Here is a 21,799-nt window from a genome sequence, read left to right on the forward strand (position 1 = left end):
AACTTCCAGCCTGTGTGGGCAGCGAGTTCCTGTGATTCCTCTTCGACCTCTACTGAGGAGCTGCAATGAAAGTAATTGTACAAACGAAACAATCCTTCCCCACCCCATAAAAAGTGCTTTTCTCCCTCACCCCGTGGCGAGGGTGTCTTAACATTCCTTTTATTGTCACTTTATTGGCGAATCAGGGCTGAGATTAGATGGGGGATGTTCCCTGTAATCTGCTCGGAAATCAAATTATTTGACCTCCCAGCCCAGCTCTGCCCCTTCCCGCTGGTTCCCTGTTAAATATGCAGCATTTCCCTGGCATGAATAAAAAATGGAGGACAAATTAGAATCTGCAGCCAGCTGACCCCAGCCCAGATTAGAGACTGGGGGGCTTGTGCTGCTTTAAATGTTTTAATTACCGTCGCTCGAAGGCCACGCGGCAAAATGCTGATTTATTTTCTTTTTTTTTTAGGGACAAAAAAAGCAAAGCAAGAAAGAAAAAGGGCTCCCTCGGCCTCATTTGAATTTTTCAGTTTGATTACATTTGCACTTCCATGGGGGTTATGTTAATTTGCTGCATGAAATTAGGTCTATTAACCAAAAATGTGACTTTTTCCGGGAGCGTTTTCGAGGGTTGGATTGTTCCTACTTGGGTTTTGGTGCCTTGGGTTGGGAGTGCCTGGAAAACATCAAAATCTAAAGGGGATTTACCCACCAGACTCGATTTTTCACTCCAGACAAATTCCAAGTGGCTGAAGTGGGTGATGGAAAAATTGGAATAAAACCCACCACGAGCCAGGATGGAAAAATCCAAAGCGAGTCCTGTCTGGATGTAAAATTCCAGTTGTAGATGGGTTTATGTCCCATATGGATTGAAAATTCCAGTTGTAGGTAGGTTTGTGTCGCATATGGATTGAAAATTCCAGTTGTAGGTGGGTTTGTGTCGCATATGGATTGAAAATTCCAGTTGTAGGTGGGTTTATATCCCATATAAATTGAAAATTCCAGTTGTAGGTAACTTTGTGTCACATATGGATTGAAAGTTCCAGTTGTAGGTAAGTTTGTGTCCCATATGGATTCAAAGTTCCAGTTGTAAGTGGGTTTATATCCCATATAAATTGAAAATTCCAGTTGCAGGTAAGTTTGTGTCGCATATGGATTGAAAGTTCCAGTTGTAGGTGGGTTTGTGTTCCATATGGATTGAAAGTTCCAGTTGTAGGTGGGTTTGTGTCCAATATGGATTTAAAATTCCAGTTTTAGTAAAAATTCCAGTTTTGGTCAACATTAGGGAGAGATTTTGGGCCCGTTTTTCTTAGTGTCCCATAAATAATAATAGTTTTAAATATTCCATGGAAACTGTCAGGGGCACATTCCCAGTGCCACGTGGGAGGAGGAGCTGGGCACGCACCAGAAGAAGAAGTTTTCCCAGAAAACCAGCAGTGCTAAATGGGACTTTTTGGCAGCCAGGCCCTGGGTGAGTGGCTGGGAGGGTGGTGCTGTGCCGGGGGGGTGAGGGTGTGTTATCCTGGTGCCTTTCCCTTGGAATTTGCATTCCCTGTTCCCGGCACGTGCTGACCCAGGGTTGAATTGATTCGTTCTTCCTCCCCTGTGGGCACTGCAACATTTTGATAGACTCTGGGGAAATAAATTTGGCAGCAAAATCAGCACGAGGAGATTTAATTATCACTCGGAGACCTTTCCCTTTTCTGGCTTAGCGATCCCGAAAGCCCCGCGCGTTTCCCTGGAATCGACGCCGAGCGGCCCTTCCCGATTCGTCCCCCTCGCTCGATGATAAGCCAGGCAATTACCAGGTTATTGATTTTTCATCAGGGCAAATTTAAAGTTGATTTTTGCCTGCGGGGGGGGGCGGGTGATGAAGCGTTTCCCGGCGGTTCGGTCCCGGAGAGCTGCGGCACAATCCAATATCCCGAGGTCGGGCCCCGCTCCCAGATAATGCGGCGGCTGGGCCACGTGCTGGGGGGAGGAATGAGGGCTACAAATGCGAGGGGATATGTGTGGAGACAGTTTAATTTGTTCCATTTATGTGAACAAGTCGTGTGGCACATGCTTGGAAAATAGCATTTGGAATGGGCCTGGCGATGGAGCCACGTGGGCAGGGAGGGAGGGGATGCGCCGGAGACACAGCTGGGCCTGGAGCAGCGAATAAAGCCCAGCCCGGGGGGGTTATTCCCAGATTTTACTGAGCTGAACATGCTGCTGTGGGGGCTTTCTTTTAGCAAACTTAAACTCTTCAGGTCTGAAGAATCCTAGAATTCCAAACTGGGCTGGAAGGACCTCAAAGCCCATCCAGTGCCAACCCCTGCCACGGGCAGGGACACCTTCTACTATGCCATAGCCTTGGACACTTCCAGGGGTGGAGCATAACAAGATGGGTTTGTATTCTTGCAGGGAATGCCATGTTGGAACACGTGGATTAACAGGATTTAACTCAGAGCAGGAAAACTGAGCCCCTCTACAAGTGAGAGAACGTGTTGCTGTAGCTTAAATGGGCTTTTAAAACACATGTTATGGATTTAATTCAATTAACCTAAATGAGCACGTAGCAGGTGGTTTTGAGGGATCTTTACTCCTATTGTTTCATATCAGATATGTAAGTTTATTTAAAATATTTTAAAAAGGAAGGCTGGTGAGGCCCTGGCACAGGTTGCCCAGAGAAGCTGTGGCTGCCCCTGGATCCCTGGAAGTGTCCAAGGCCAGTTGGAACAACCTGGGCTAGTGGAAGGTGTCCCTGCCCATGGCAGGGGTGGCACTGGATGGGCTTTAAGTCCTTCCAACCCAAACCATTCCATGATTCTGTGATTTTGAGTCCTGGGGGGGTCATAGAAGCAAAGTTAGAACATGCAAGAAAACCTGGAGGACTCAACTTTTAGAAAATCCCATCATTATAAAGTCTAAAATGATCCCAGCTGATAAACTCTATTTTTTAATACTCATCTTTAACCTGTTGGCCAAAAGTTCTCACGTGGAGAATCAAACCAGCACTTTATCCATGGGCACCACAGAAGATCCTGAGTTGGAAGAGGCCCACAGCCTGTGGAGTTGTGGAGTCCAACTCCTGGCCCTGCACAGGATGACCCCAAAAGCGCCTCTTTCCCTCCCCACTTCCTTTAGTAAGAGTTAAAGGACTCTTCCCTTGGTGTAATTGATGTTAAAACCACAGGTTGGCTGTGCCATGAGAAGATTTGATGGGATGAGGTCAGGCAGCTCTAATAAGTTAAAGTGCTTTACTCACCAACCCAGGAATATATTGGGATGCCCTTTAGTTCATTAGTTCCTGCCTTAGGTCATCAGTTATCTCAGTAAATTTTGTTGAAGTTCATTGTGGTGGCAAAGACCTGAACTCAGCCTGTTAAGTCCCCAAATCATTTAATACCCATAATATATGTAGAATAAATACGTGAATTAGCTTTTTGTGTCTTACCAAAGCTGGGATTTCAGATCTTTCCTGGTTTTGCCTGGGCAGTGGCAGGTTTTGCCCCACCCTGGTGTCCCTCGTGTGCCACAGGCTCCTGGTGTTGGGCTGCAGGTCCCAGGGGCTGTCCCAGCATCTGGCACATCCTGGGATCCTCTTTTATCCCTGTTTAATCTTTATATTGATGGCTCAGAATTCAGAATAAGCAGGAACAAATCAAGGATTGAGATAAAAACGAGGAAGTTTGGGACGTGTTAGGAAGAGCATCCAAACAATGCTGATGAAAACTGGGAAGGATGACGTGGCAGGAGGGAATGTGGCACCTCTGCTGGCCACTCCCTGTGCCCACGTTCCTCCTGGGCAAAGTGAGGGAAAGGGAATCAGGAGAGGGATCAATAGCCCCCCATGGATAATGGCTGTGGGAGTAATCAATCCCAGGCTTTTGATTAAAGCTGCTGTAATTAATAATCACTTTGAAATGTGTTCCTTGAATTTTAACCTGCTTTGTCCTGCCCATCATCTCCTGCCCCTTTGTATTCCAGAGCTCCCAGGTGAGCCCCAGTCCTGGTGTCCTGGTGCTGCTCCCAGGGCTGGAGCCAGGCTGGGAGAGCTGGGAATGTTCACCTGGAGAAGAGAAGGCTCTGGGGAGACCTGAGAGCCCCTTGCAGGGCCTAAAAGGGCTCCAGAGAGGGAGGAGGGCTCCAAAGACCTGGAGAGGGACTTGGGACAAGGGATGGAGGGACAGGACACAGGGAATGGCTTCCCACTGCCAGACAGGAGGTTTACATGGGATATTGGGAAGGAATTCCTGGCTGGGAGGGTGGTGAGGCCCTGGCACAGGTTGCCCAGAGAAGCTGTGGCTGCCCCATCCCTGGAAGTGTCCAAGGCCAGGTTGGAGCAACCTGGGCCAGTGGGAGGTGTCCCTGCCCATGGCAAGGGGTGGGACAGGATGGACTTTAAGGTCCTTCCAACCCAAAACATTCCACGAATCTTTGATAAATACAAAAATATTATTTTCAGCTGGCATTTGAGTAATTTTATTTTAGGAATTACAACAGGTCTAATCAGAGGTTTACTATTCCTCAAGTGAAACAGATAAATTTATGGACTCTCCAACGAGGAAATTTATGATTTTTTTTTTTTTTTTACAAATTAAAAGTCTTGAAATTGTCTTCAACATTTCAGACAGATGAGGAACAGAGATGGCTTCTGTACTTCATTAGTGTTGTGTATTTTACTGTCGTCTCGTGGCGTTTATTTGTGCTAAAGGATAGGTCAGGTAATGGGATTGTGAAGCCATCAGGTAATTAGTTATCTGACTGCAATCATTTTAAACAACAATTTATAGCTATGTATTGAAAAGCTGTTTCTAAAGGGAAAATAACCAGGGATGTATGGAATGGGCAGTGAAAGGATGGGAGTCACCTCTTGGAAAGTAAAAAAAAATCTGTTTTTCAGTCGTCTCCTGAGCCTCTTAAAAAGCAGCAAAGGTGCAGCAGGAGGAGTTGGGCAGAGATTTAGGAAATATTGGTTGTGGACAACAGCTGAGGGGGCTGGGTTGGATTTATCCAAAGGAAATGGAAGGGGAGAGAAGTTTTCCAGTTCGGTTGTAAAGGAGAAAAAAATTATCATGGAATCCCAGACTGGTTTGGGTTAGAAGAGACCTCAAAGCCCATCCAGTGCCACCCCTGCCATGGGCAGGGACACCTCCCACTAGCCCAGGTTACTCCAAGCCCCTCAGTGTGGAGCCCCATCCGTGTTCTCCACAAAAAGGGATGAATTCGGGAGCCTGGGAAGCTGGGGGGAAACTGTGCCTTTGGTGATGTTTGACAGAAATCCAGATCCGTTTGCTTAAACTACAATTTCTCATCTGGAGTCTTTTATTTTCTGATAAAAAATGGTTTTCTGTGGCTCTGGGTGGTCGTGCCAACATCACACGGGGATGGACAGAGGTGTTTTTTCCAAGGGCACGGAGTGAATCTACGGGATGAGAATGAGATTTAACTGGGAATTGCCTTATTTATGCTGGCTGAGGCCTAGATAAATGGGAATTTAAGGATGTATCATGTTTTCTTGGTGCTAGGCAGACGTTTACCTGGTGTGAGTGGTGTTATTTCATATCCCAGTAATGGCCCAGCCCAGGAAAAAAAGCAGGAAAATAATGAAAACCAACCAATATCTTCCTAATCTCTGTTTCATTTTCCCTGGAGCCCCTCAGACAGTGTTTGAGGGCAGCCAGAGGTGGTTGTAGCTGCTGTGCTCTTCTCCTGCTGTGCTCCTGAGGATCAATATATGTACTGGGAATAAAAGCCTGGAAGTTCCCGACCCCGTGTGCCAGTGTGGGATCCCTGGAACGTGGCATCCCCTGGAAGGGCTCCGTGGGTGTCACCACACACTCTAACAGGCAGCAGGGGGAAAAAAAATAAGCACTGGGCACGTGCTAGCAGCACTTTTTGAAGTGTAAACACAACATGATCCATGGAAAAGCTGGAGAGCCTCCAAGTTCCAGCCCTGCTGTCCTGCAGGGCCTTGGTGTGCTCATCCAAGCAGCTGATTCCCGCTGCAATACACCCATTTTTTGCCCCATGTCCGATGTACAATCCCCATTTTCCTGTCGTTTCTGTGCTGTGGGATCCCTGGATGCAGCGGGGTGTGCCCCAGAATCCCAGGAATCCTTTCCCTGCCCGTGTCAGACAGCTCCGGGTGTGGGTTTCACGGAGACAAATCGTTCCGTGTCGGGTCTGCCCTGGTGAGCTTGTACCTACAACCCAGAGGTTATTTGGGATGGGCAGATGGAAAAGATAGAGGCAGGCAGTAATTGCCTTTAAGATCAGAGCACAAAGCATTACCTTGGATTTTACAAGGCCAGCGAGCAACAAAAGAGCCGTAATTTATGAGCTCAGCGTAAAAGAAGAGCATAATTGCATTAAAAATTAATGCTAATGAACACTAAAATGGGGAAGGTGGTTATGATGAAAGTTTGGATTCATCTTCCCCGGGTTGAATGATGGCTGGGGCCTTGATTAATGGCTTAATTTCTATCAATTAGCGGGGGAAAAATCTCCTACGAGACAAGGGTAAATTGAGCATCGAGTTACAGATCCTGCCTTTGTGTCCCAGAAAAACGCGGAGCCGGGAGCTCCGGGATCGGCCCCGCTGACAGATGTGGGGTGGCCACATCCCAACCCTGTACATCTCCCTCCCTGGGCTGAGGGGTGGGAAATATCCAGGGATTCGGAGCCATTTCCCACCGCTCCGTTGGCTGAGTGTGGCTCCTTCCCGGAATGTTTGCAGAAATATCCCAAAAAACCCTCAAAATGTGGATGTGGGAGCAAGCCCGGGTGGGAAAGCACGGTGGGGAAGGTCATGCAAGGCTGCAGCAGAAATTTAATGTTCTGAAATTAAAAGGTCTTCATTAAAATGAAATACAAATTCAGAGCTCAGTTGCTGAACTTTCCCATCCTGTTTTCTGCTGGATTTTATACCCAGTACTTCCATTTTTTCAAGGAAAAACCATTAATGTCCACACTTGTTTTAAAGTCTTTGAAAATGAGATTATTTTCACTATAATGTAATAAAAGAGCAAACTTATAGTATTCTGCTACTCTCTGTAGTACCTCTCTTGTAAGTACTAAGTACTCACAAAATGCTATTTTAATGTATTTTAGTAATTAAAATTAACAGGATTTAAAAAAACCCCAAACAACACTTTGACAGGATTTTAAAACAAGCCTGGGCAAACTTTTCCCTGCTAATTTGTGTTTTTCCAACTTATCTGTAAATCCTGTAGGGAATGAGTTCTGGAGTCCTCACAACCTGCTCCTTCAATGCCTTGTAATCGTATTTTTAAAGCACTTCCGATGGATTTGGGAGAACGCAAATAACAGGCAGAAAGCTCCTTCTGGAGCGTGTTTGTGGCTTCTGTGAGTTTGGCTGGGAAAAGCGATTTCCCTGGAAATCCCAACAGCTGGGAAATCGTGTGGGATCGGGATCGGGAAGCGGGCGGCAGCCCCGAGGCTTTGAGGGAGGGCAGAGGTGGGCTCGGAGCTAATCCCGAATCCAGGATGCACCGGGATGGGGTCCGGGCAGGGGTGCTGAGCTTGGAGCATCCTCGGGCTCCTCATCCGCGGATCCAAAGGCTCGGCAGAGGCCCCGTTGAGTGTGGAGGTGCCTCCCTCTAACGGCAGCTGGGAAGCGGGATGGGCTGGATGAGATCCCGGGAGGCTCCCGGGGAACACCGGCCTGGAGGGACCTTGGAGGGACAGGAGGAGAAGGGATCTGGGGACACGGGGGAATGTTGTGTTAAAAGCTTGAGGGAGCAGGACATTCCTGGGCTGTTTTGCTCCGGAGTTTGTTCCCACTGGTGCTGGAATTGTCACCTCTGGAGTGGCCTCTGAGGCTCCAGTCGGGAAAGGGGACTCCCAAATTCCTGTGGCTCTGGATCGGGACAATGCCCGTGAGCCAGCACTGGTTGTCTCCTGCTCAGAGAAAAGATTGGAGGGGGAAAAAATCCCTAAACCCCATCACTCCAAGTCTGATAAAGTCCAGGGATGACACAACCACAGGGAATCCCACCGTCCTATGGGATTTTCCCTCCTCCCCCCCGGTGCTTCCCTTGTGTTTAATCCAAATATCCCAGCGCAGTGCCTGCAGAATCCAACACCTCCCACAGTGATTTTTTCGGGGAGATTCCTGATGGGTTTGCCTTTCCTACTGCAAATTGTCCAGGGAAAACTCCAGTTTTCCTTCGGATGTGTCGGTTTGTGCAGCTTCAGTAAAACTGGGATCAATTAAAAATCAGGGGGTGTGTGGGAACAGTTCTCTTGGCAAACAGACAGTTCTGTAAGGCAGTCATGTAAAAATACACTTCCAATAATCCCAAATAAAATGGGATCAAAGGGGAAATATTTTCTTCTTCAGTTGTTTGTTTAGTCTGGGATCTGTTGGTGTTTCCTTCAAGCTCATAAACAGAAGAGCAGGAAAAAAAAGCAGCAATTTTTTTTTTTCTGTCTTTCAAAGCGTTTTACCCAGAATGGGTTATATTTTAATTTGCTCAGTTAAATTAACCTCTTAAATCTAATTAGTGAAATAGGAAGAAACAGATTCTGAGGGATATTTGAGGTTTATTATGTTGTTGCTTTGATTCTGGAGTTAAACCTGCTTGAAAGAAAACTCTTTTTGTTGTTCATGGTCAGGATTTGGGGTGAGCAGTGAATCCATAATAATTTACACCTAAAGACTTCCCCAAGAAATATTTAAAGAATATTTTTATTTAATGGATAATTCACAAGATGTTATTGGTCATTTAATGCTTTTAAAACTCTTAGTGGGCTAAATTTTGTCTTTAAAAATTAGGAAAAAACGGGAATATTTTAGGCAGAGCCTGCAGGGAAGTTACTTTTTCTTTTGTGTGATTTATAGAATCATAGAATTCTCTGATTCTTTTTCTTTTATCTGATTCTCTGCTGTCTTTAATTATTGTGTGTGTGATGTTTTTGGGTGGCAGCTAAAGAATTCGTACACATTTCTTGTTTTAAAGTGGCATTTCATGTTCTTGCTAATACAGACTAATTCAATACGAAATTAGCAGCTAGAAAAGATGGGTTTATTTATATATATGGGAAGATACAAATAGATATAAATATAGAAGCATAAAATACTGAATTATCTCTGAAGGACGAAGTTCCCAGTTAAACCTGTGACTGGGAGAACTGGGAAAGGTCCCCTCAGCCACGGAGCTCTGGGAAGGAGCTGGTGACAGGGATGGAAATTGTCCCCCTTTTGATAAAAAATAACCCCAACAAGCCCTAATCCAAGATTTAATTCCTTTTTTTTCCCCTCTAACAGGGTGAAAAGACTCCGTGCAGTGAGTTAGTATTGATTTTTTTTTGTCTGAGGCCTCTTAGCTTTCTGACTCCATTATTTTTGATTTTCCTATGAAATACATCTCCTTCCTACTGACATCTGACAAACAACATCTGGAAGTCGTTTTATCTCCCCATAATGTGTTTGTCAAACAAGTCCTGCACTAATGGGCTCTGCTTCCTCACTCCATTTACCCCCTTAATGTCCCTGATGTCATTGGGAGCATTCAGGGATTTTTGCCCCCTAATTTGTCATTCCCATCAGTTTGTGTAAGATCCATGTGAGATCCTGGAACCGGCTGGGATTTTGGGAAATCAGAGCTTAGCAGCTGATTTTAAATCTCCTTTCCCTGCCTTTCTGATCCATGGCTTTAATCAGGGTCCCTTTATTTCCCCTCAGGCCAGGTGGGCCCGAAAACTCCATGGATTATGACTCCCTCTCCCCAGCAGGGCATTGGTGTATTTGGTTTATGCCAAAAAATCCCTAGGAACGTGTTTTAAAGGAGAAGACTTCAGCAGCCAGGCAACTTTTAAACACAAGCTTAATTCCTTCTAAATTAAAAATAAAACAGGATTAAACTGTACTTCTGGGCTTTGCTGCAGAGCAGCTCTTGGCATCTTGGAATCATGGAATGGTTTGGGTTGGAAGGGACCTAAAGCCCATCCAGTGCCTCCCTTGCCATGGGCAGGGACACCTTCCATTAGCCCAGGGTGCTCCAACCTGGCCTTGGACACTCCCAGGGATCCAGGGGCAGCCACAGCTTCTCTGGGCAACCTGTACCAGGGCCTGCCCACCCTCCCAGCCAGGAATTCCTTCCCAATATCCCATGTAAACCTCCTCTCTGTCACTGGGAAGCCATTCCCTGTGTCCTGTCCCTCCATCCCTTGTCCCAAGTCCCCCTCCAGCTCTCCTGGAGCCCAGGGCTCTCAGGTCTCCCTGGAGCCTTCTCTTCTCCAGTTATCCCACAAGGACTTCTCTGGCAAATTCCTGTCAGCACCTGGAATGCTGTCCCAGGTTGAGCAGGAATGGCCAACACCGTCCCCTGCTGTTATCTTCACCCAGGGAGTTTTTTAGGGTATTTTAGGCTGCATCACACGTTGGGATTTTCCTGGTACTTTCTGAACTATACTCAGGGAACCTCTTGGCCAGGGTTTGGTGCCAGGATTGCACTAAAGCCCCCTGATGTCCCCCCTGCCCTTGCAGACCAGGCCACCCTCGTGGACCAAGTGAAGCGAGTGAAGGAAATCGAAGCGATCGAGAGCGACGCCTTCGTCCCCCAGACCTTCCGGTCGAGCAAAGAAGTCAAAAAGGTACCTTTTCAATATTCCCACGTTCCTTTCCTGCTGCACAACCCTCTGAGAGCCAGCAGGAAGCTGTGCCATGAAGGCAGTTCCCACTGCTGAAAGGGCATCGATGGTGACAACCTTAAACTCCAGCGGCCCCTCTCCGGTGTCGGGGGTGGGTTCAGAGAACACATTTAAATGTGGAAGAATTCTGTGAAGCAGAAGGGTTTGAAGACTTGTTTGAGGTAAAGCAGAAGAATTAAAATCCTAAAGTAATCAGACATTTACACTGTAATTAAAGGGAGAAATATCCTGAATTCTGCTTAACTGGAGCCAGACTTTAAGACCACATTTACTCCCTGAAAAGAACCAGCTTGGTTTTCAGCTTTCCCAGATTTGACAGTTTTACCAGGATTTTGACCCCCCAGTCTTCTAGAGAACTCGGATGCTGTTGTCTTTGGAAGTGTGCAAGGCAAGGCTTTGTTCAGTTTTCCCACCTGGCAGGGAGGTGTTTGGAGTTACCACTGTTGGTTTCCCCAGGAACGTTCATTTTCTTGCCATTCCAGAAACCTCCGAGAAGTTGATGCAGCTTCTTCAGAAAGTGACCCAAGAACCCATCATTCCTGTTCTTCAGGCTCTCTCCTTGCCTTGGGCAATACCTTTTTTGGCACTCCATGTGCTTATCCTGGACCTTTGTCCATGGCCAGTGTGTTCCACCAAGCACACGGAGAAGTATTTCCGTGAGGATCCTTTTGTGGGCACATGTACAAAGGGAAGACAACTGAATGCTCAGTTCAGATCCTGCCACGTTTGGGAATTTGAGGATAAAATGCTTTAATTTTATGTATTTGTTTCTTTTTAGGTGACAGAACCTCCTGAGCTCCAACATGAACCTGTGACTGTCGGAGCGGGCGCCGCTGAGGCTGCAGCTCCTGAGAAAGAGCCTCCCCCTGCCAGCATTCCCACTGCCATCAAATACCAGGATGACAATTCCTTAGCACATCCAAATGTAAGTGTGCTCATATTTATCCCAAATTTCTCTGTAGCTGAAGGAGAGCAGGGTCACACGACCCAACAGCCATTGGGTAATCCGTGCTCCGAAGACACTGGGACAAAGAGGATCCCACTCCTTCCATCAGCCAGCAGAGTCATTCCAAAATAAGTTCACCAGTGATGTAGCTGGTGAACTTTATAACAAAATGTAACTCAGGTAACACAGAGGAATTCAAGATCCTGTTCAATAAGAATTCAGGGCAGAGAACTTGCCCAGTTTGTCAACTTGTAAAGCTTTAAATGCAGTGCAGACTTCAGGTAATTTTAAATCACGTGGCTGAACTTAAGCAAGTTCCTTTGTGAGCACTTTAACAGGAAATAAAAGGATTTGCATTGAGGTTTTTTAAGAGTTAGCAAGTTAAAAATGACTAAATGAATGTGAGTGTTGTATAATGAACCCAGTGAACAGGGAGCAGGACACGAGCAGTGATGAACTTGCTGGTTCAGGAGACTGAAACTTTGCTTTCCAATTATGATGATCTTTAATGTCCCTTCTGAAATTGGAAACTGGAGCCTTTGCTTTCCAATTATTGTGGTCTTTAATGTCTCTTCCAAGCCAACCCATCCTGTGATTCCATGAAAAGTCTCTCCGTCCGTTTGATCTCCCCTTTGTGTTTAACCCCCGTGCTCAGCTGAGCTTTCCCCTTGGGCACTGAAATAGTCCCCAGATATTCCAACAGGTTCTGACAAACAGAGAGTTCCCGAGTTGTGCCAACTTTCCCTCCTCTCCCCTGTCCCCAGCTGTTCATTGAGAAGGCAGAAGCTGAGGAGAAGTGGTTCCAGAGGCTGGTGGCCCTGCGGCAGGAACGGCTCATGGGCAGCCCCGTGGCCTGAGCAGCTCCCGGGAACATCAGGAGCCAGTTCTCCACCAATGCCAAGAAATCCCAGCATTCAATTGTTCTGTTCTCCTCTCCTGAGGGATTTTCACACTCAGGCTGAGCTGTGCAGGCAGTAAGTGTTTCCTCTGAACAAGCAGGGCTGTTCTGTCCGGGCTCTCTCCTGAACTCCTCGGGGGTGTTGCTGTGGGGGGTGTGACAGCACAGCAGAGCCATTCCCTATTTTATATGGAATTCCTCAAGGGTGCAAAACAACTGACAGCCCCGGGAGATGGAATTTTATACCTCCCAGGCAAACAATTCTATCTAACCAGGGAGCAGTGGGGAGATAAATGGCAAGATGGGACTCAGGGCTCAGATTTCCCGGGACATCGGAGGCCAAGCGCAGCCATCCCAGACCAATCCATCTCCTGCAGCTGGAGGAGGAGCCAGGGCAGGATGGAGGATCCAGGCAGGACGATCCAGGACAGGTGGGGGTCATTGTTATCCCTTCTTCCTTCCTCCTCTTGGATCCTGGATCAGGCTCCTGGCTGAGGGAATCTTCTCCATGGATGTTCATCCCCCAGCTCGTGGTTCCTCACTCTGGGTGGGAAGGAACATCCCACATTTCCTTAACCATCTGCTGTAACTCTAAATGGGAAATGACACAAATGTCATAATTGAGATAGTGACCAGTTTTTATCAGTCTCAAACACACCTGTTTCTGTACAGAGTGACTGGTCCCAGGCCAGGAACTTTCCTTTGTCCAGGTGGGACTTTCAAATAATGAAAGATCTGAATTTAACCTGAATAAACTTCCAAAAAATCTGCCCATCATCCAGCTAAAAACAGGACATCAACCAAATCAAATAAAAATGTGGAAGTATTTCTTCAGTCAAAGCTGTGAGAGAACTGTCCCATCAGGAGGAGTAAACTGAGGTGTGTCCCCCCCCCAGTGATAGACCTCAGCATTCCCATGGGAGTGAGGCTCTTTTTTGGGATTATTTTTCCTGATTCTCAGCCCTGTGGTGATGAAAAATGGAGGATGGTTCTGGAAATGTACTTTGGTTGTCTTGGTTTTTGTTTTAGATTCCTGATGTGAAAGGAAAATGTGTTAAATTTGCATTCTAACACAGTTTTACTTTCTTTTTGAAGTGTTGTTTTTACTTTATCCTGCATTAAAATGTTCCAAGACATTTGCAGGAAAATCTGGGAGGAAAATTGTTCCCCTTGTTTCATTTCAGCATTTTCAAATGGTAAATATTTGTCTTGTTCTGTTTCCTAATCACCTTTCATGTCTCTTTCTTAGTAAATAAAAACTGTTTGATCTCCATGGAAGGTACAGCTGTGAATTCCTGGTTTTCACACATTATGCTGGATAATTTTGGTGGTTTTACTGGATGCAAAATGATTCCTTTTACTTGCAGCCCTGTGGAATATTAGAAAATACTATAAACCAGTCAGTAAATAAGACTTTAATTGTACTAATATTTTATATATTTCCTCTAATATTTTAGATATTTTATTTAATATTTTTATATATTTATATAAAATATATATTTTATCTTATGTTTTTTATATTAATTTAATAGTAGTAAATACTATTTATTGCTTATCAATCAACATCTAAATCTGCCCAGCAAGTCCATGCTGGAGGAGAATGGGAGCAAGAGCTGGAAAGAAAATGGGAATAGCATTTAAATAATCCCAACTGAATAGAAACAGGTACTTGTCTTAATCTTCTAAATCTTAATCTTGGACAATAATCCTACTTTTAGTTTCTATGCTTTTAATTTCTTCTGCTCTTCTCATGTGTAGGGCTCTTCCCTACAGAAAGTTTATTTTTTTTGGTTGTGTTTCCCACTTTGCTCCGTGCTCCTGGTGAAAGGGAATAGATTCCTGATTGGAAAAGGGAATGAAACAGCTGTTCATTAGTTTTCCAAGGGAAACAGAGGATCTGAGCTGTGTTTTGCAGCCTGCAGGGAGCAGTGACATGGTCTTGTCACTGGGGGCTGTGGTGTCCCTGATACACAAAATTCCTGCTGATGCCAAACTACCTTAAGTGGGGCTCAGGAACGGAGTGCAGGGATGGAAGATAATGCTGTAACTGGAGCCCTGACTCCTGGCAGTCAGCAAAGAGCTCTCCCTGCAGGAATTCCATCAGGAAACTCATTTCCCTGGGTCTGGGAGCAGCCACCCGGGATTAACATCACTCTGGGCTGGAGTTGGGAACACTCAGAGAAAATGGGCACGGGCCCTTCCTGGCTCCTTGACTCATCCAGCACCTCCACAGCTAGTTGTTAGTGGGATAATTGCTTGCAAAGGAGGTGTGCTTAGTTTTAAAATTATTATTATTGTTATTATTATTGTTGGTGCAGCAGCTCAGATAATGGTATCTAAGGAAACACTCCCAGCCAGGAGATCAGGTGTTGCTCCTTCTGCTTCAGTCACTCCAGTGGGAGCAGGACTGGATGATCCCAGAATCCACCAGTAACCCAAAACCAGCCCTCTCATGGTTACACTTTTGTCAGCTGACAAGAAGGGAGTTATTTTTAGGGGAGATCCTTGAACTCCAGAGACCTGTCTGAGGAGAGATGGGCTTGAACCTGTGACTTCACCCACGCCTGACCCGGGGCTGCGGCGACTCTTCAGCTCGAAACAGTGATACAAAATGCTAAAAATACTGTTAACCTGGGTTTAAAATGGTCCCCATTTGGAATTTGGACTTAGGGCAGCTTTGCCTGCTTTGTTTTTCCTGGCTGTTCTCTCCTCCTTTGGAAAGAAGAGCAGCAGTGGCTGGGCTGGATTAGGTGACCCTGGGAGTGAGTCACCCTGAGTCACTCTGGAATTGTCACTCCGGGCTGAGGGGACACCAAGTGCCTCCTCTTTCTGGAAGAAGCAGGAGCTGCAGCTCAGCCCTGGAGGGGAGGAGGGTGCTCAGTGCCACCAGCACAGCTGGGCTCCACTTCCAGCCCTGCTCCCACCATCCTCAGCCCCAACACCACAAAGAGCTGCTGGGATAAATCCAGAGGAGGCCACAGAGATGCTCCAAGGGCTGGAGCCCCTCTGCTCTGGAGCCAGGCTGGGAGAGCTGGGGTTGCTCACCTGGAGAAGAGAAGGCTCCAGAGGGACCTGAGAGCCCCTTGCAGGGCCTAAAGGGGCTCCAGGAGAGCTGGAGAGGGACTGGAGACAAGGGATGGAGGGACAGGACACAGGGAATGGCTTCCCACTGCCAGAGGGCAGGGTTAGATGGGATATTGGGAAGAAATTCCTGGCTGTGAGGGTGGAGAGGCCCTGGCACAGGTTGCCCAGAGAAGCTGTGGCTGCCCCTGGATCCCTGGGAGTGTCCAAGGCCGGGCTGGACGGGGCTTGGAGCAACCTGGGCTGGTGGAAGATGTCCCTGCCCATGGCAGGGGGTGGAATGGGATGGGCTTTAAGGTCCCTCCAACCCAAACCATTCTGGGATTGTATGAACTAAGCCTTGTAAAGAGAAACCTTTTCTAGCACTGAAGCAGAAAGTGGAGCTTCCCAACAGCTGCTCCGAGCGCTTCCATGCCCTGCCCTTGGCTGTTCCATTTTACACCGACTCCAAAGGGTGGGAATTGTCTCCCAGCACTGATCCCTGGGCAGGAGCTGAGCAGGGGGAGCTGCAGTGGGTGTTGCTGTTCTGCTCTGGGGGGAGCTGGGCCCGTTGGAAGGAGCTCATTACAGGAGCCAGCGCCGGGGATACGTCAGGGCTGTGTTTGCACAGAGACCCCTCTAATTGCTCAGCCCCTCTCATGGTGTGTCTGCTCCTGTTACAGCTCTTTGGTGCAGATAAAAAGACTCCTGGAAGAAATCACCTCTCCAGCTCTGCCAGTCTGGAGGGCATCTCCAATGAGATTAATGATGTCTGCCTTAATAGAAGAAAACTTTGCATAAATGAGATTATGGTTTCTGCTGAAACCTGCCAACTCTTATTCATTTGCAGTAAATATTATCTTTAATTAAAAGTTTTAAGGTATCTTGTTGCTGAACTAATGAGATCTACAGTGATTTCCCTTAGGAATTAATTTACCTTCTTAATTCTTATTCATTTTGGTGATATGACTGTTTAAATCTGATTCAGACTTCAGAGCTCTGTTGAACACATTCATCTGGAACAAAAGGTCATTTTGTCATGTTGGAGTTTTGTTGGTATTTATAATTCTCTTGTTCTCTCTTCATTCCAGAGATCCCTGTTTGGGTTCCTGCCCCAAACATTTCCTCCTAACCCTTCTATTCCTCTTAACTCTTCATGCTGGGAGGCCTTTTTCCAGAGCCATTTCCCTTTGGATTGTGTTTTGTGTTCCCTCCAGAGCAAAACTCAATTATAGGGATGCTGAAAAAAACCCACCCTGATTGTGATCAAATTATTTATATAAAATATACTGAAACCTCTGGAAAATATTTAGTGCAACTGCTGAGAAATGCAGGGATATTTCTGCCTTTCTGTCTGGGCAATCATCAAGTCTAATTCCTCTACAAGGATTATTTTTAGGCAGCAGGGATGTTTAACACCTGGAGGTGAAAATTGCATTCCTGGATATGTGTTTCAGTGGGCAAGGTGCCAGGCAGGAACTGGGCTGGGAGAGTGGGAGCCAGAACCCTTTCTAGGGCTGGACATGTGTTGCTGGCTAGATTTTAAAATATGTAATTACTAGGACTAAATTATAAAGTTCCCTTGTTCTAAAAATAAATACAGATGGAAGTGAAAAAAGTGAATTTGTAAGGAATTAACTGGTTTGCACACACAAAGAAGAAACCAGGAGAAAAGAAAGATTTAATATTGTTAATATTCCTTAGCTCATTATCAGGAGATTTTTCCAGTGTGAATCCTGAGCCATCCTCTCAATGTCCAGGTCTGACATGGGTGGTTTAAAAGGTGGTTAATTAATTACCCTAATGAGGGGAATGGAGCAATCAGAGCAAACCTGGTGCTGGTGACCAGCAGTGGTTTTGTTCTGCCTCTGATGAAATAATAAAACACCTCCTCAGGAGCATCTTGTCAGCCTTAACTGGGCAAGTGGAACCATATTTTAGGTAAGATGCAAACCATGGAGGAACAATTCTTGCTTTTTATGGGAAAAAAAGGCAATTTATTTCACTGTTCTTCCCAATTTTTCCATTCCCCACCCAGCAGTTGGTGAAACATTCCCGTGTCCGCCCTGCGACACTGCCTGTGGAGAATCAGGGATTATCCTTAAAAACTGCCCCTGTGTCTGTGCAGCTGATAAAAGAAGTCTGTTCCAGAGCCCAGGAGGGGCTCCTGGCTGGAGGGAACTCCTGACCCTGAACTTGCAGCTCCAAAAAAGGGTAAGAAACACGTTTTGTGGCCCGGGCCGAGCGCGCGCCGGCCCCGGGTATTTATAGAGTTGTCACCGACTCCTCCAGGCTGGTGATAACCTGCCATTTATAACTCACTGCCCAGCAACTTCCTCCAGCCCACCCCAGTGAGAGCATTATCAATGATGGAGGCACTAATAAATAATGCTGTTGGCAGGGCAACAGCCACCCCTCAGAGTGCTGGAGATCCTCGTGTTGGGATCATGACGGTCGGAGTCTTCCAGGTCCTCAACAGAGAAAAATGAGATTTATTTTTTTTTTGCATGTGTTTCTTTGAGGCAGCTGAAGGAACTGGGGACAAAGTACAATATAAACCACCAAACTGTTTACCAAATGCCAAGCTAAATGTAGGAATTGCCAGCTTGGATTACCTGCCATGTCTCTGTGGTGTCCGGTGTCTCTGAGTTATCCAGGCTGGATGTTCTGTAAGGAATGTCCCCAACAGCCCATTATTGTCATCCCAACTCACATCCAAGACATCCAGGATAAACTTTTAGTTTAAATCTTTTTAGCTGGGATGTTACTTTTCAAATCATCTGTCCTTTGGAGACCTTCTGAGTTTTTGGCTTTAATTCCATCTTGGAGCAGTGAATTCCTGAGCTTCATTTTCCACCACGAGAACCAGCATTTCTTTTAATCAGCCCTAATTCTGTGACATTTCCCTCTACCTTGTCTTCGTGTTTTTGTTTAGCAAAGTACAAACTGAGGCATATAAATATTCTCAAAAAACAACAGAGTCCACACCCAGTCAAGATTTGGCCCTGGGGGGAGAGTTGATCATTGATTCCAGGATTTGATCCAGATTTAATATTTGTTTAAATGGGCTCTGCTGCCATTGTGTGCATAACTAGGGATTGATAAACCTTTGGCAGCACAGGTGGAGCAGAGGGAATTCTGATCCAGAACTGCAGCTCCCTCATTTTGCCCAAGGGACCAGAAAATAAACACTGAAGATGCTGAGCTTGGAAAGCATTCCTTAAATCCTGGAAAGTTCTGTCTGGAAGGGAGAGAAAAAGGTCCTGCTCCGGCCTCAGCTGCACGAGTTTTTAATGAATGGGATAAAGTCACTTGGCACTTGTTTTGGTGCTTCCTCCAGCAGCACGTCCAGGGGACAGCAATTCCTGTGGGAAGTGGCTGATTCCTCTCCAAAGCTGAGAGGCACCAGGAGAAGGGACCCTGGGTGGTATTTTGGAGGTATTTCTCTTGCAAGCAGAAGAGGAACTGCTGGCAGCAGGAGGAAAGGCAGGAAAGGCAGTGCTGGGGCAAAATCTGCCTCAGGTTAATGGGGAACATCACCAAAACTGAGCCCAGAATTTGGCCATGGCAAGCCTGAAAAAACAGAAAAAGAAAAATGGATAAAAACCCACACCTTGATTTCCCCAGTGCCTCCAAGAGCCCATTTCCACAGGAACTCACACCCAAGTTTACTTGGTTTTTACCAAGAAGCCACTTTTATTCACTGTTTAAAACCTGTGCCCACAGTTCAGATAATGGAATTAATCTGAAAGGTCTTCCCTGCCTCAGGCTCTTGGCCTCTGAAGCTAAAAATGACTCTTGCTGCTTCAGCAGATATTATCAATTACAGGTTTCAATTAGTCCTGTGCAAAACAAGAGTGTTCGGTGCACAAGTTCTCACAACATCCAGCTCAGATTAGGGCTGGTTTGACAGGTAGGGCAAGAATTAATTGTCAAGAAGAGTTTTCATTGTTCACCTTAAAAAAAAAAAACAAACAACAAACCTTTTATTACACAATTGCTTTTTTTGCAGCCTGGGAGTTCCAACAATGCAGGAAACATTTCTCTGTCTGCCCACCTATTGAGAACTAGCACAGGCTATTAAAAATAGGTCTTTTTCCAGCTATTTTGGACAAAAAGGAGAGCAGTGGGGGGCTGTGAGCAGCTCTGTGCTGAGTGTCCATGTGCTGCCCAGCAATGTCAGCAGCAAGGTTGAAGGAAACCTGAGAGGACTCAGACAATCAGTGCTCAATCCCTGCACTTCTGGAGGGATCAGCAGTTCCTATTTACATTTTCAATGGATTGGCATCAATGAGGCCCCCTCGTCCTGCCAGTTGTTCCTTCCCAGGTGGGCTCGGAGCTGCAGTGCAATTCCCAGAGGTTTAAGTGTGTTTTTAGTGGGAGAGGCCTTTGGACAGTGCTGTTCCAGAGCTGATTTAATTCCATCTGTGACATCAGCCCAGTGCAGAGGCTTCTGCAAAGGCAGCTTGTTATAAATTGGTGGTAAATGTCAGATAAAAGCATCATTTTGCTGCAAACAACTGGAGGTAGGTGTGTAATAACATTTACATTAATATTTCATTTAAGCATCTCTTCAGTTCACAGTCACCCAGACCAGTAACTTGTACTAGTCCTGAAATAAGAGGGCAAGAATTTGCAACAAAAAAAAATAGTCAAATTCACTGCAAAGGTAGAGAATCATGGAATGGTTTGGGTTGGAAGGGACCTTAAAGACCATCCAGTTCCACCCCCTGCCAATTGTTCAATCTGTGGATTGAATAACTGCAGTGAAGAGGTTAATATTATATATTCTATATATTTTATATGTATATGTATTTGTAATATTGTGTGTGGCTTGAAACAAAGCTGAATTCTGTCTCTGGGCAATAAAAACATCATAACTAGCACGAGATTTGGTTATAAAAAAATCAAAAAAGCAGCAGAATTCCCTTCCCTGAGCTGTTTGATTCCCTGATCTCTCCTCCTCAGTGCACCTCAGGAAGGTGTCCCTGCCCTTGGCAGGGGGTGGCACTGGATGGGCTTTAACGTCTTTCCAGCCCAAATAATTCTGTGAGTCCATGATCTTTCCCTTAAAAACTGGGATATTGAAAGAGATGTGAGGAGAGGAGGGAACAGAGGGAACAACCCCCAGGGCTCAGAGCTCTGGGTCACTTCCAAGCACATAAACATTTTTTCCACAATCCTCCCATTTTATGAAGAATGAAGGTGAGATTCCTTTACCTCTGGTTCTTTCGGGCTGTTTCCCTTCAGAACTAGGTTTACATGTGCCCACAGTTCTTATCCACACCTCTAAATGATCCCAACCTCTGCTCTCCAGGAAGCCCTGACAGGACTCTCCATGTGTTTGGAATCAGAGAACATCACGGAATATTGTATTTAAAATCAAGTCATGGCAGGACTCGGATGATCTTAAGGGTCTTTTCCAGCCTTAATGATTCAATGATTAAGGTTGGAAAAGACTTCCCAGGTCCTTCTTTCACTGACACCTCCCTTTGACAACCACATCCCAGGTTTGCTGGGGGATTTTTCCTTTCCCTGTGAGCCCCTTTGTCCCTGCTGGGAGCCCAGGATTCCTTTTCCCTGTTGGACTGTGATCCCCACCCTTCCCTCTCCCAAGGCCGGTGCAGTTAAGGAACAGAGTGAACCTCCACAAAGCCTTGGAAACAGGATCTGCCTGGTCGGTGCAGTGTCAGGTAACCCTGGCACCAATATCCCCCTCCCTCCCTGCTCGGTGTGTCCTCAGCGCTGTATTTCCCTGGAATAGCTGTTTATGGATATTCCAGGGCAGGCTCCTGATGCTTTCCAGTCGTGCTGAGGCCAACGCGTGTTTCCAGGGCGCCGCAGCTTTATTTTCCTGCCAGAGGGGCCGCAGCTTTATTATTTTACTGCCATCTACTGGAAAAACCAGAATTATTTTTAAAATTGTTCAGGAACGGGCTGAGGCCGGGCCTGCGCCCCCCCGCTCTTCCCCAAGCCGGGCCGGGCCGGGCCGCCCTCCGCGGCCTCACGGGGCAGAGCGGGGCTTCAGGAGGGCCATCCCGAGGCGCAGCGCGGCCCCGATTCCCGCATTCCCCGTTCCCGCTTCCCCCAATTCCCGGATCCCGGGAACGCTCCCGGAGCGGCGGCCCCGCGGTTGCCACGGCAACGGCGGCGCGCGGGGAGGCCCCGCCCCTGGAGGCGCGGCAGCCAATGGGAGCGCTCGCGGGGGGGGTCACGTGGTGGGCGGGGCGGCGCGCGGCGCGGTG

At 46.7% G+C, this 21,799-nt stretch overlaps 1 protein-coding gene across 1 annotated transcript in view; it reads left to right on the forward strand.

Annotated features, from left to right (window-relative positions):
- The window catches only part of RSRC1 (arginine and serine rich coiled-coil 1), a 108,072-nt gene extending 94,305 nt beyond the window's left edge, over positions 1–13,767 (forward strand). Inside the window, exons 8-10 of the mRNA XM_027730390.1 lie at positions 10,487–10,593; positions 11,429–11,575; positions 12,361–13,767. Coding sequence (XP_027586191.1) covers positions 10,487–10,593; positions 11,429–11,575; positions 12,361–12,453 — 347 coding nt within the window. The 3' untranslated portion in view covers positions 12,454–13,767. The remainder of the gene's footprint in view (positions 1–10,486; positions 10,594–11,428; positions 11,576–12,360) is intronic.
- The last annotated feature ends 8,032 nt before the right edge of the window (positions 13,768–21,799 follow it).

The sequence above is a fragment of the Pipra filicauda genome, unplaced genomic scaffold, assembly GCF_003945595.2.
Source record: "Pipra filicauda isolate LSUMZ 115617 unplaced genomic scaffold, ASM394559v2 scaffold78_size3787270_pilon, whole genome shotgun sequence".
In the NCBI taxonomy this organism is placed as follows: Eukaryota; Metazoa; Chordata; class Aves; order Passeriformes; family Pipridae; genus Pipra; species Pipra filicauda.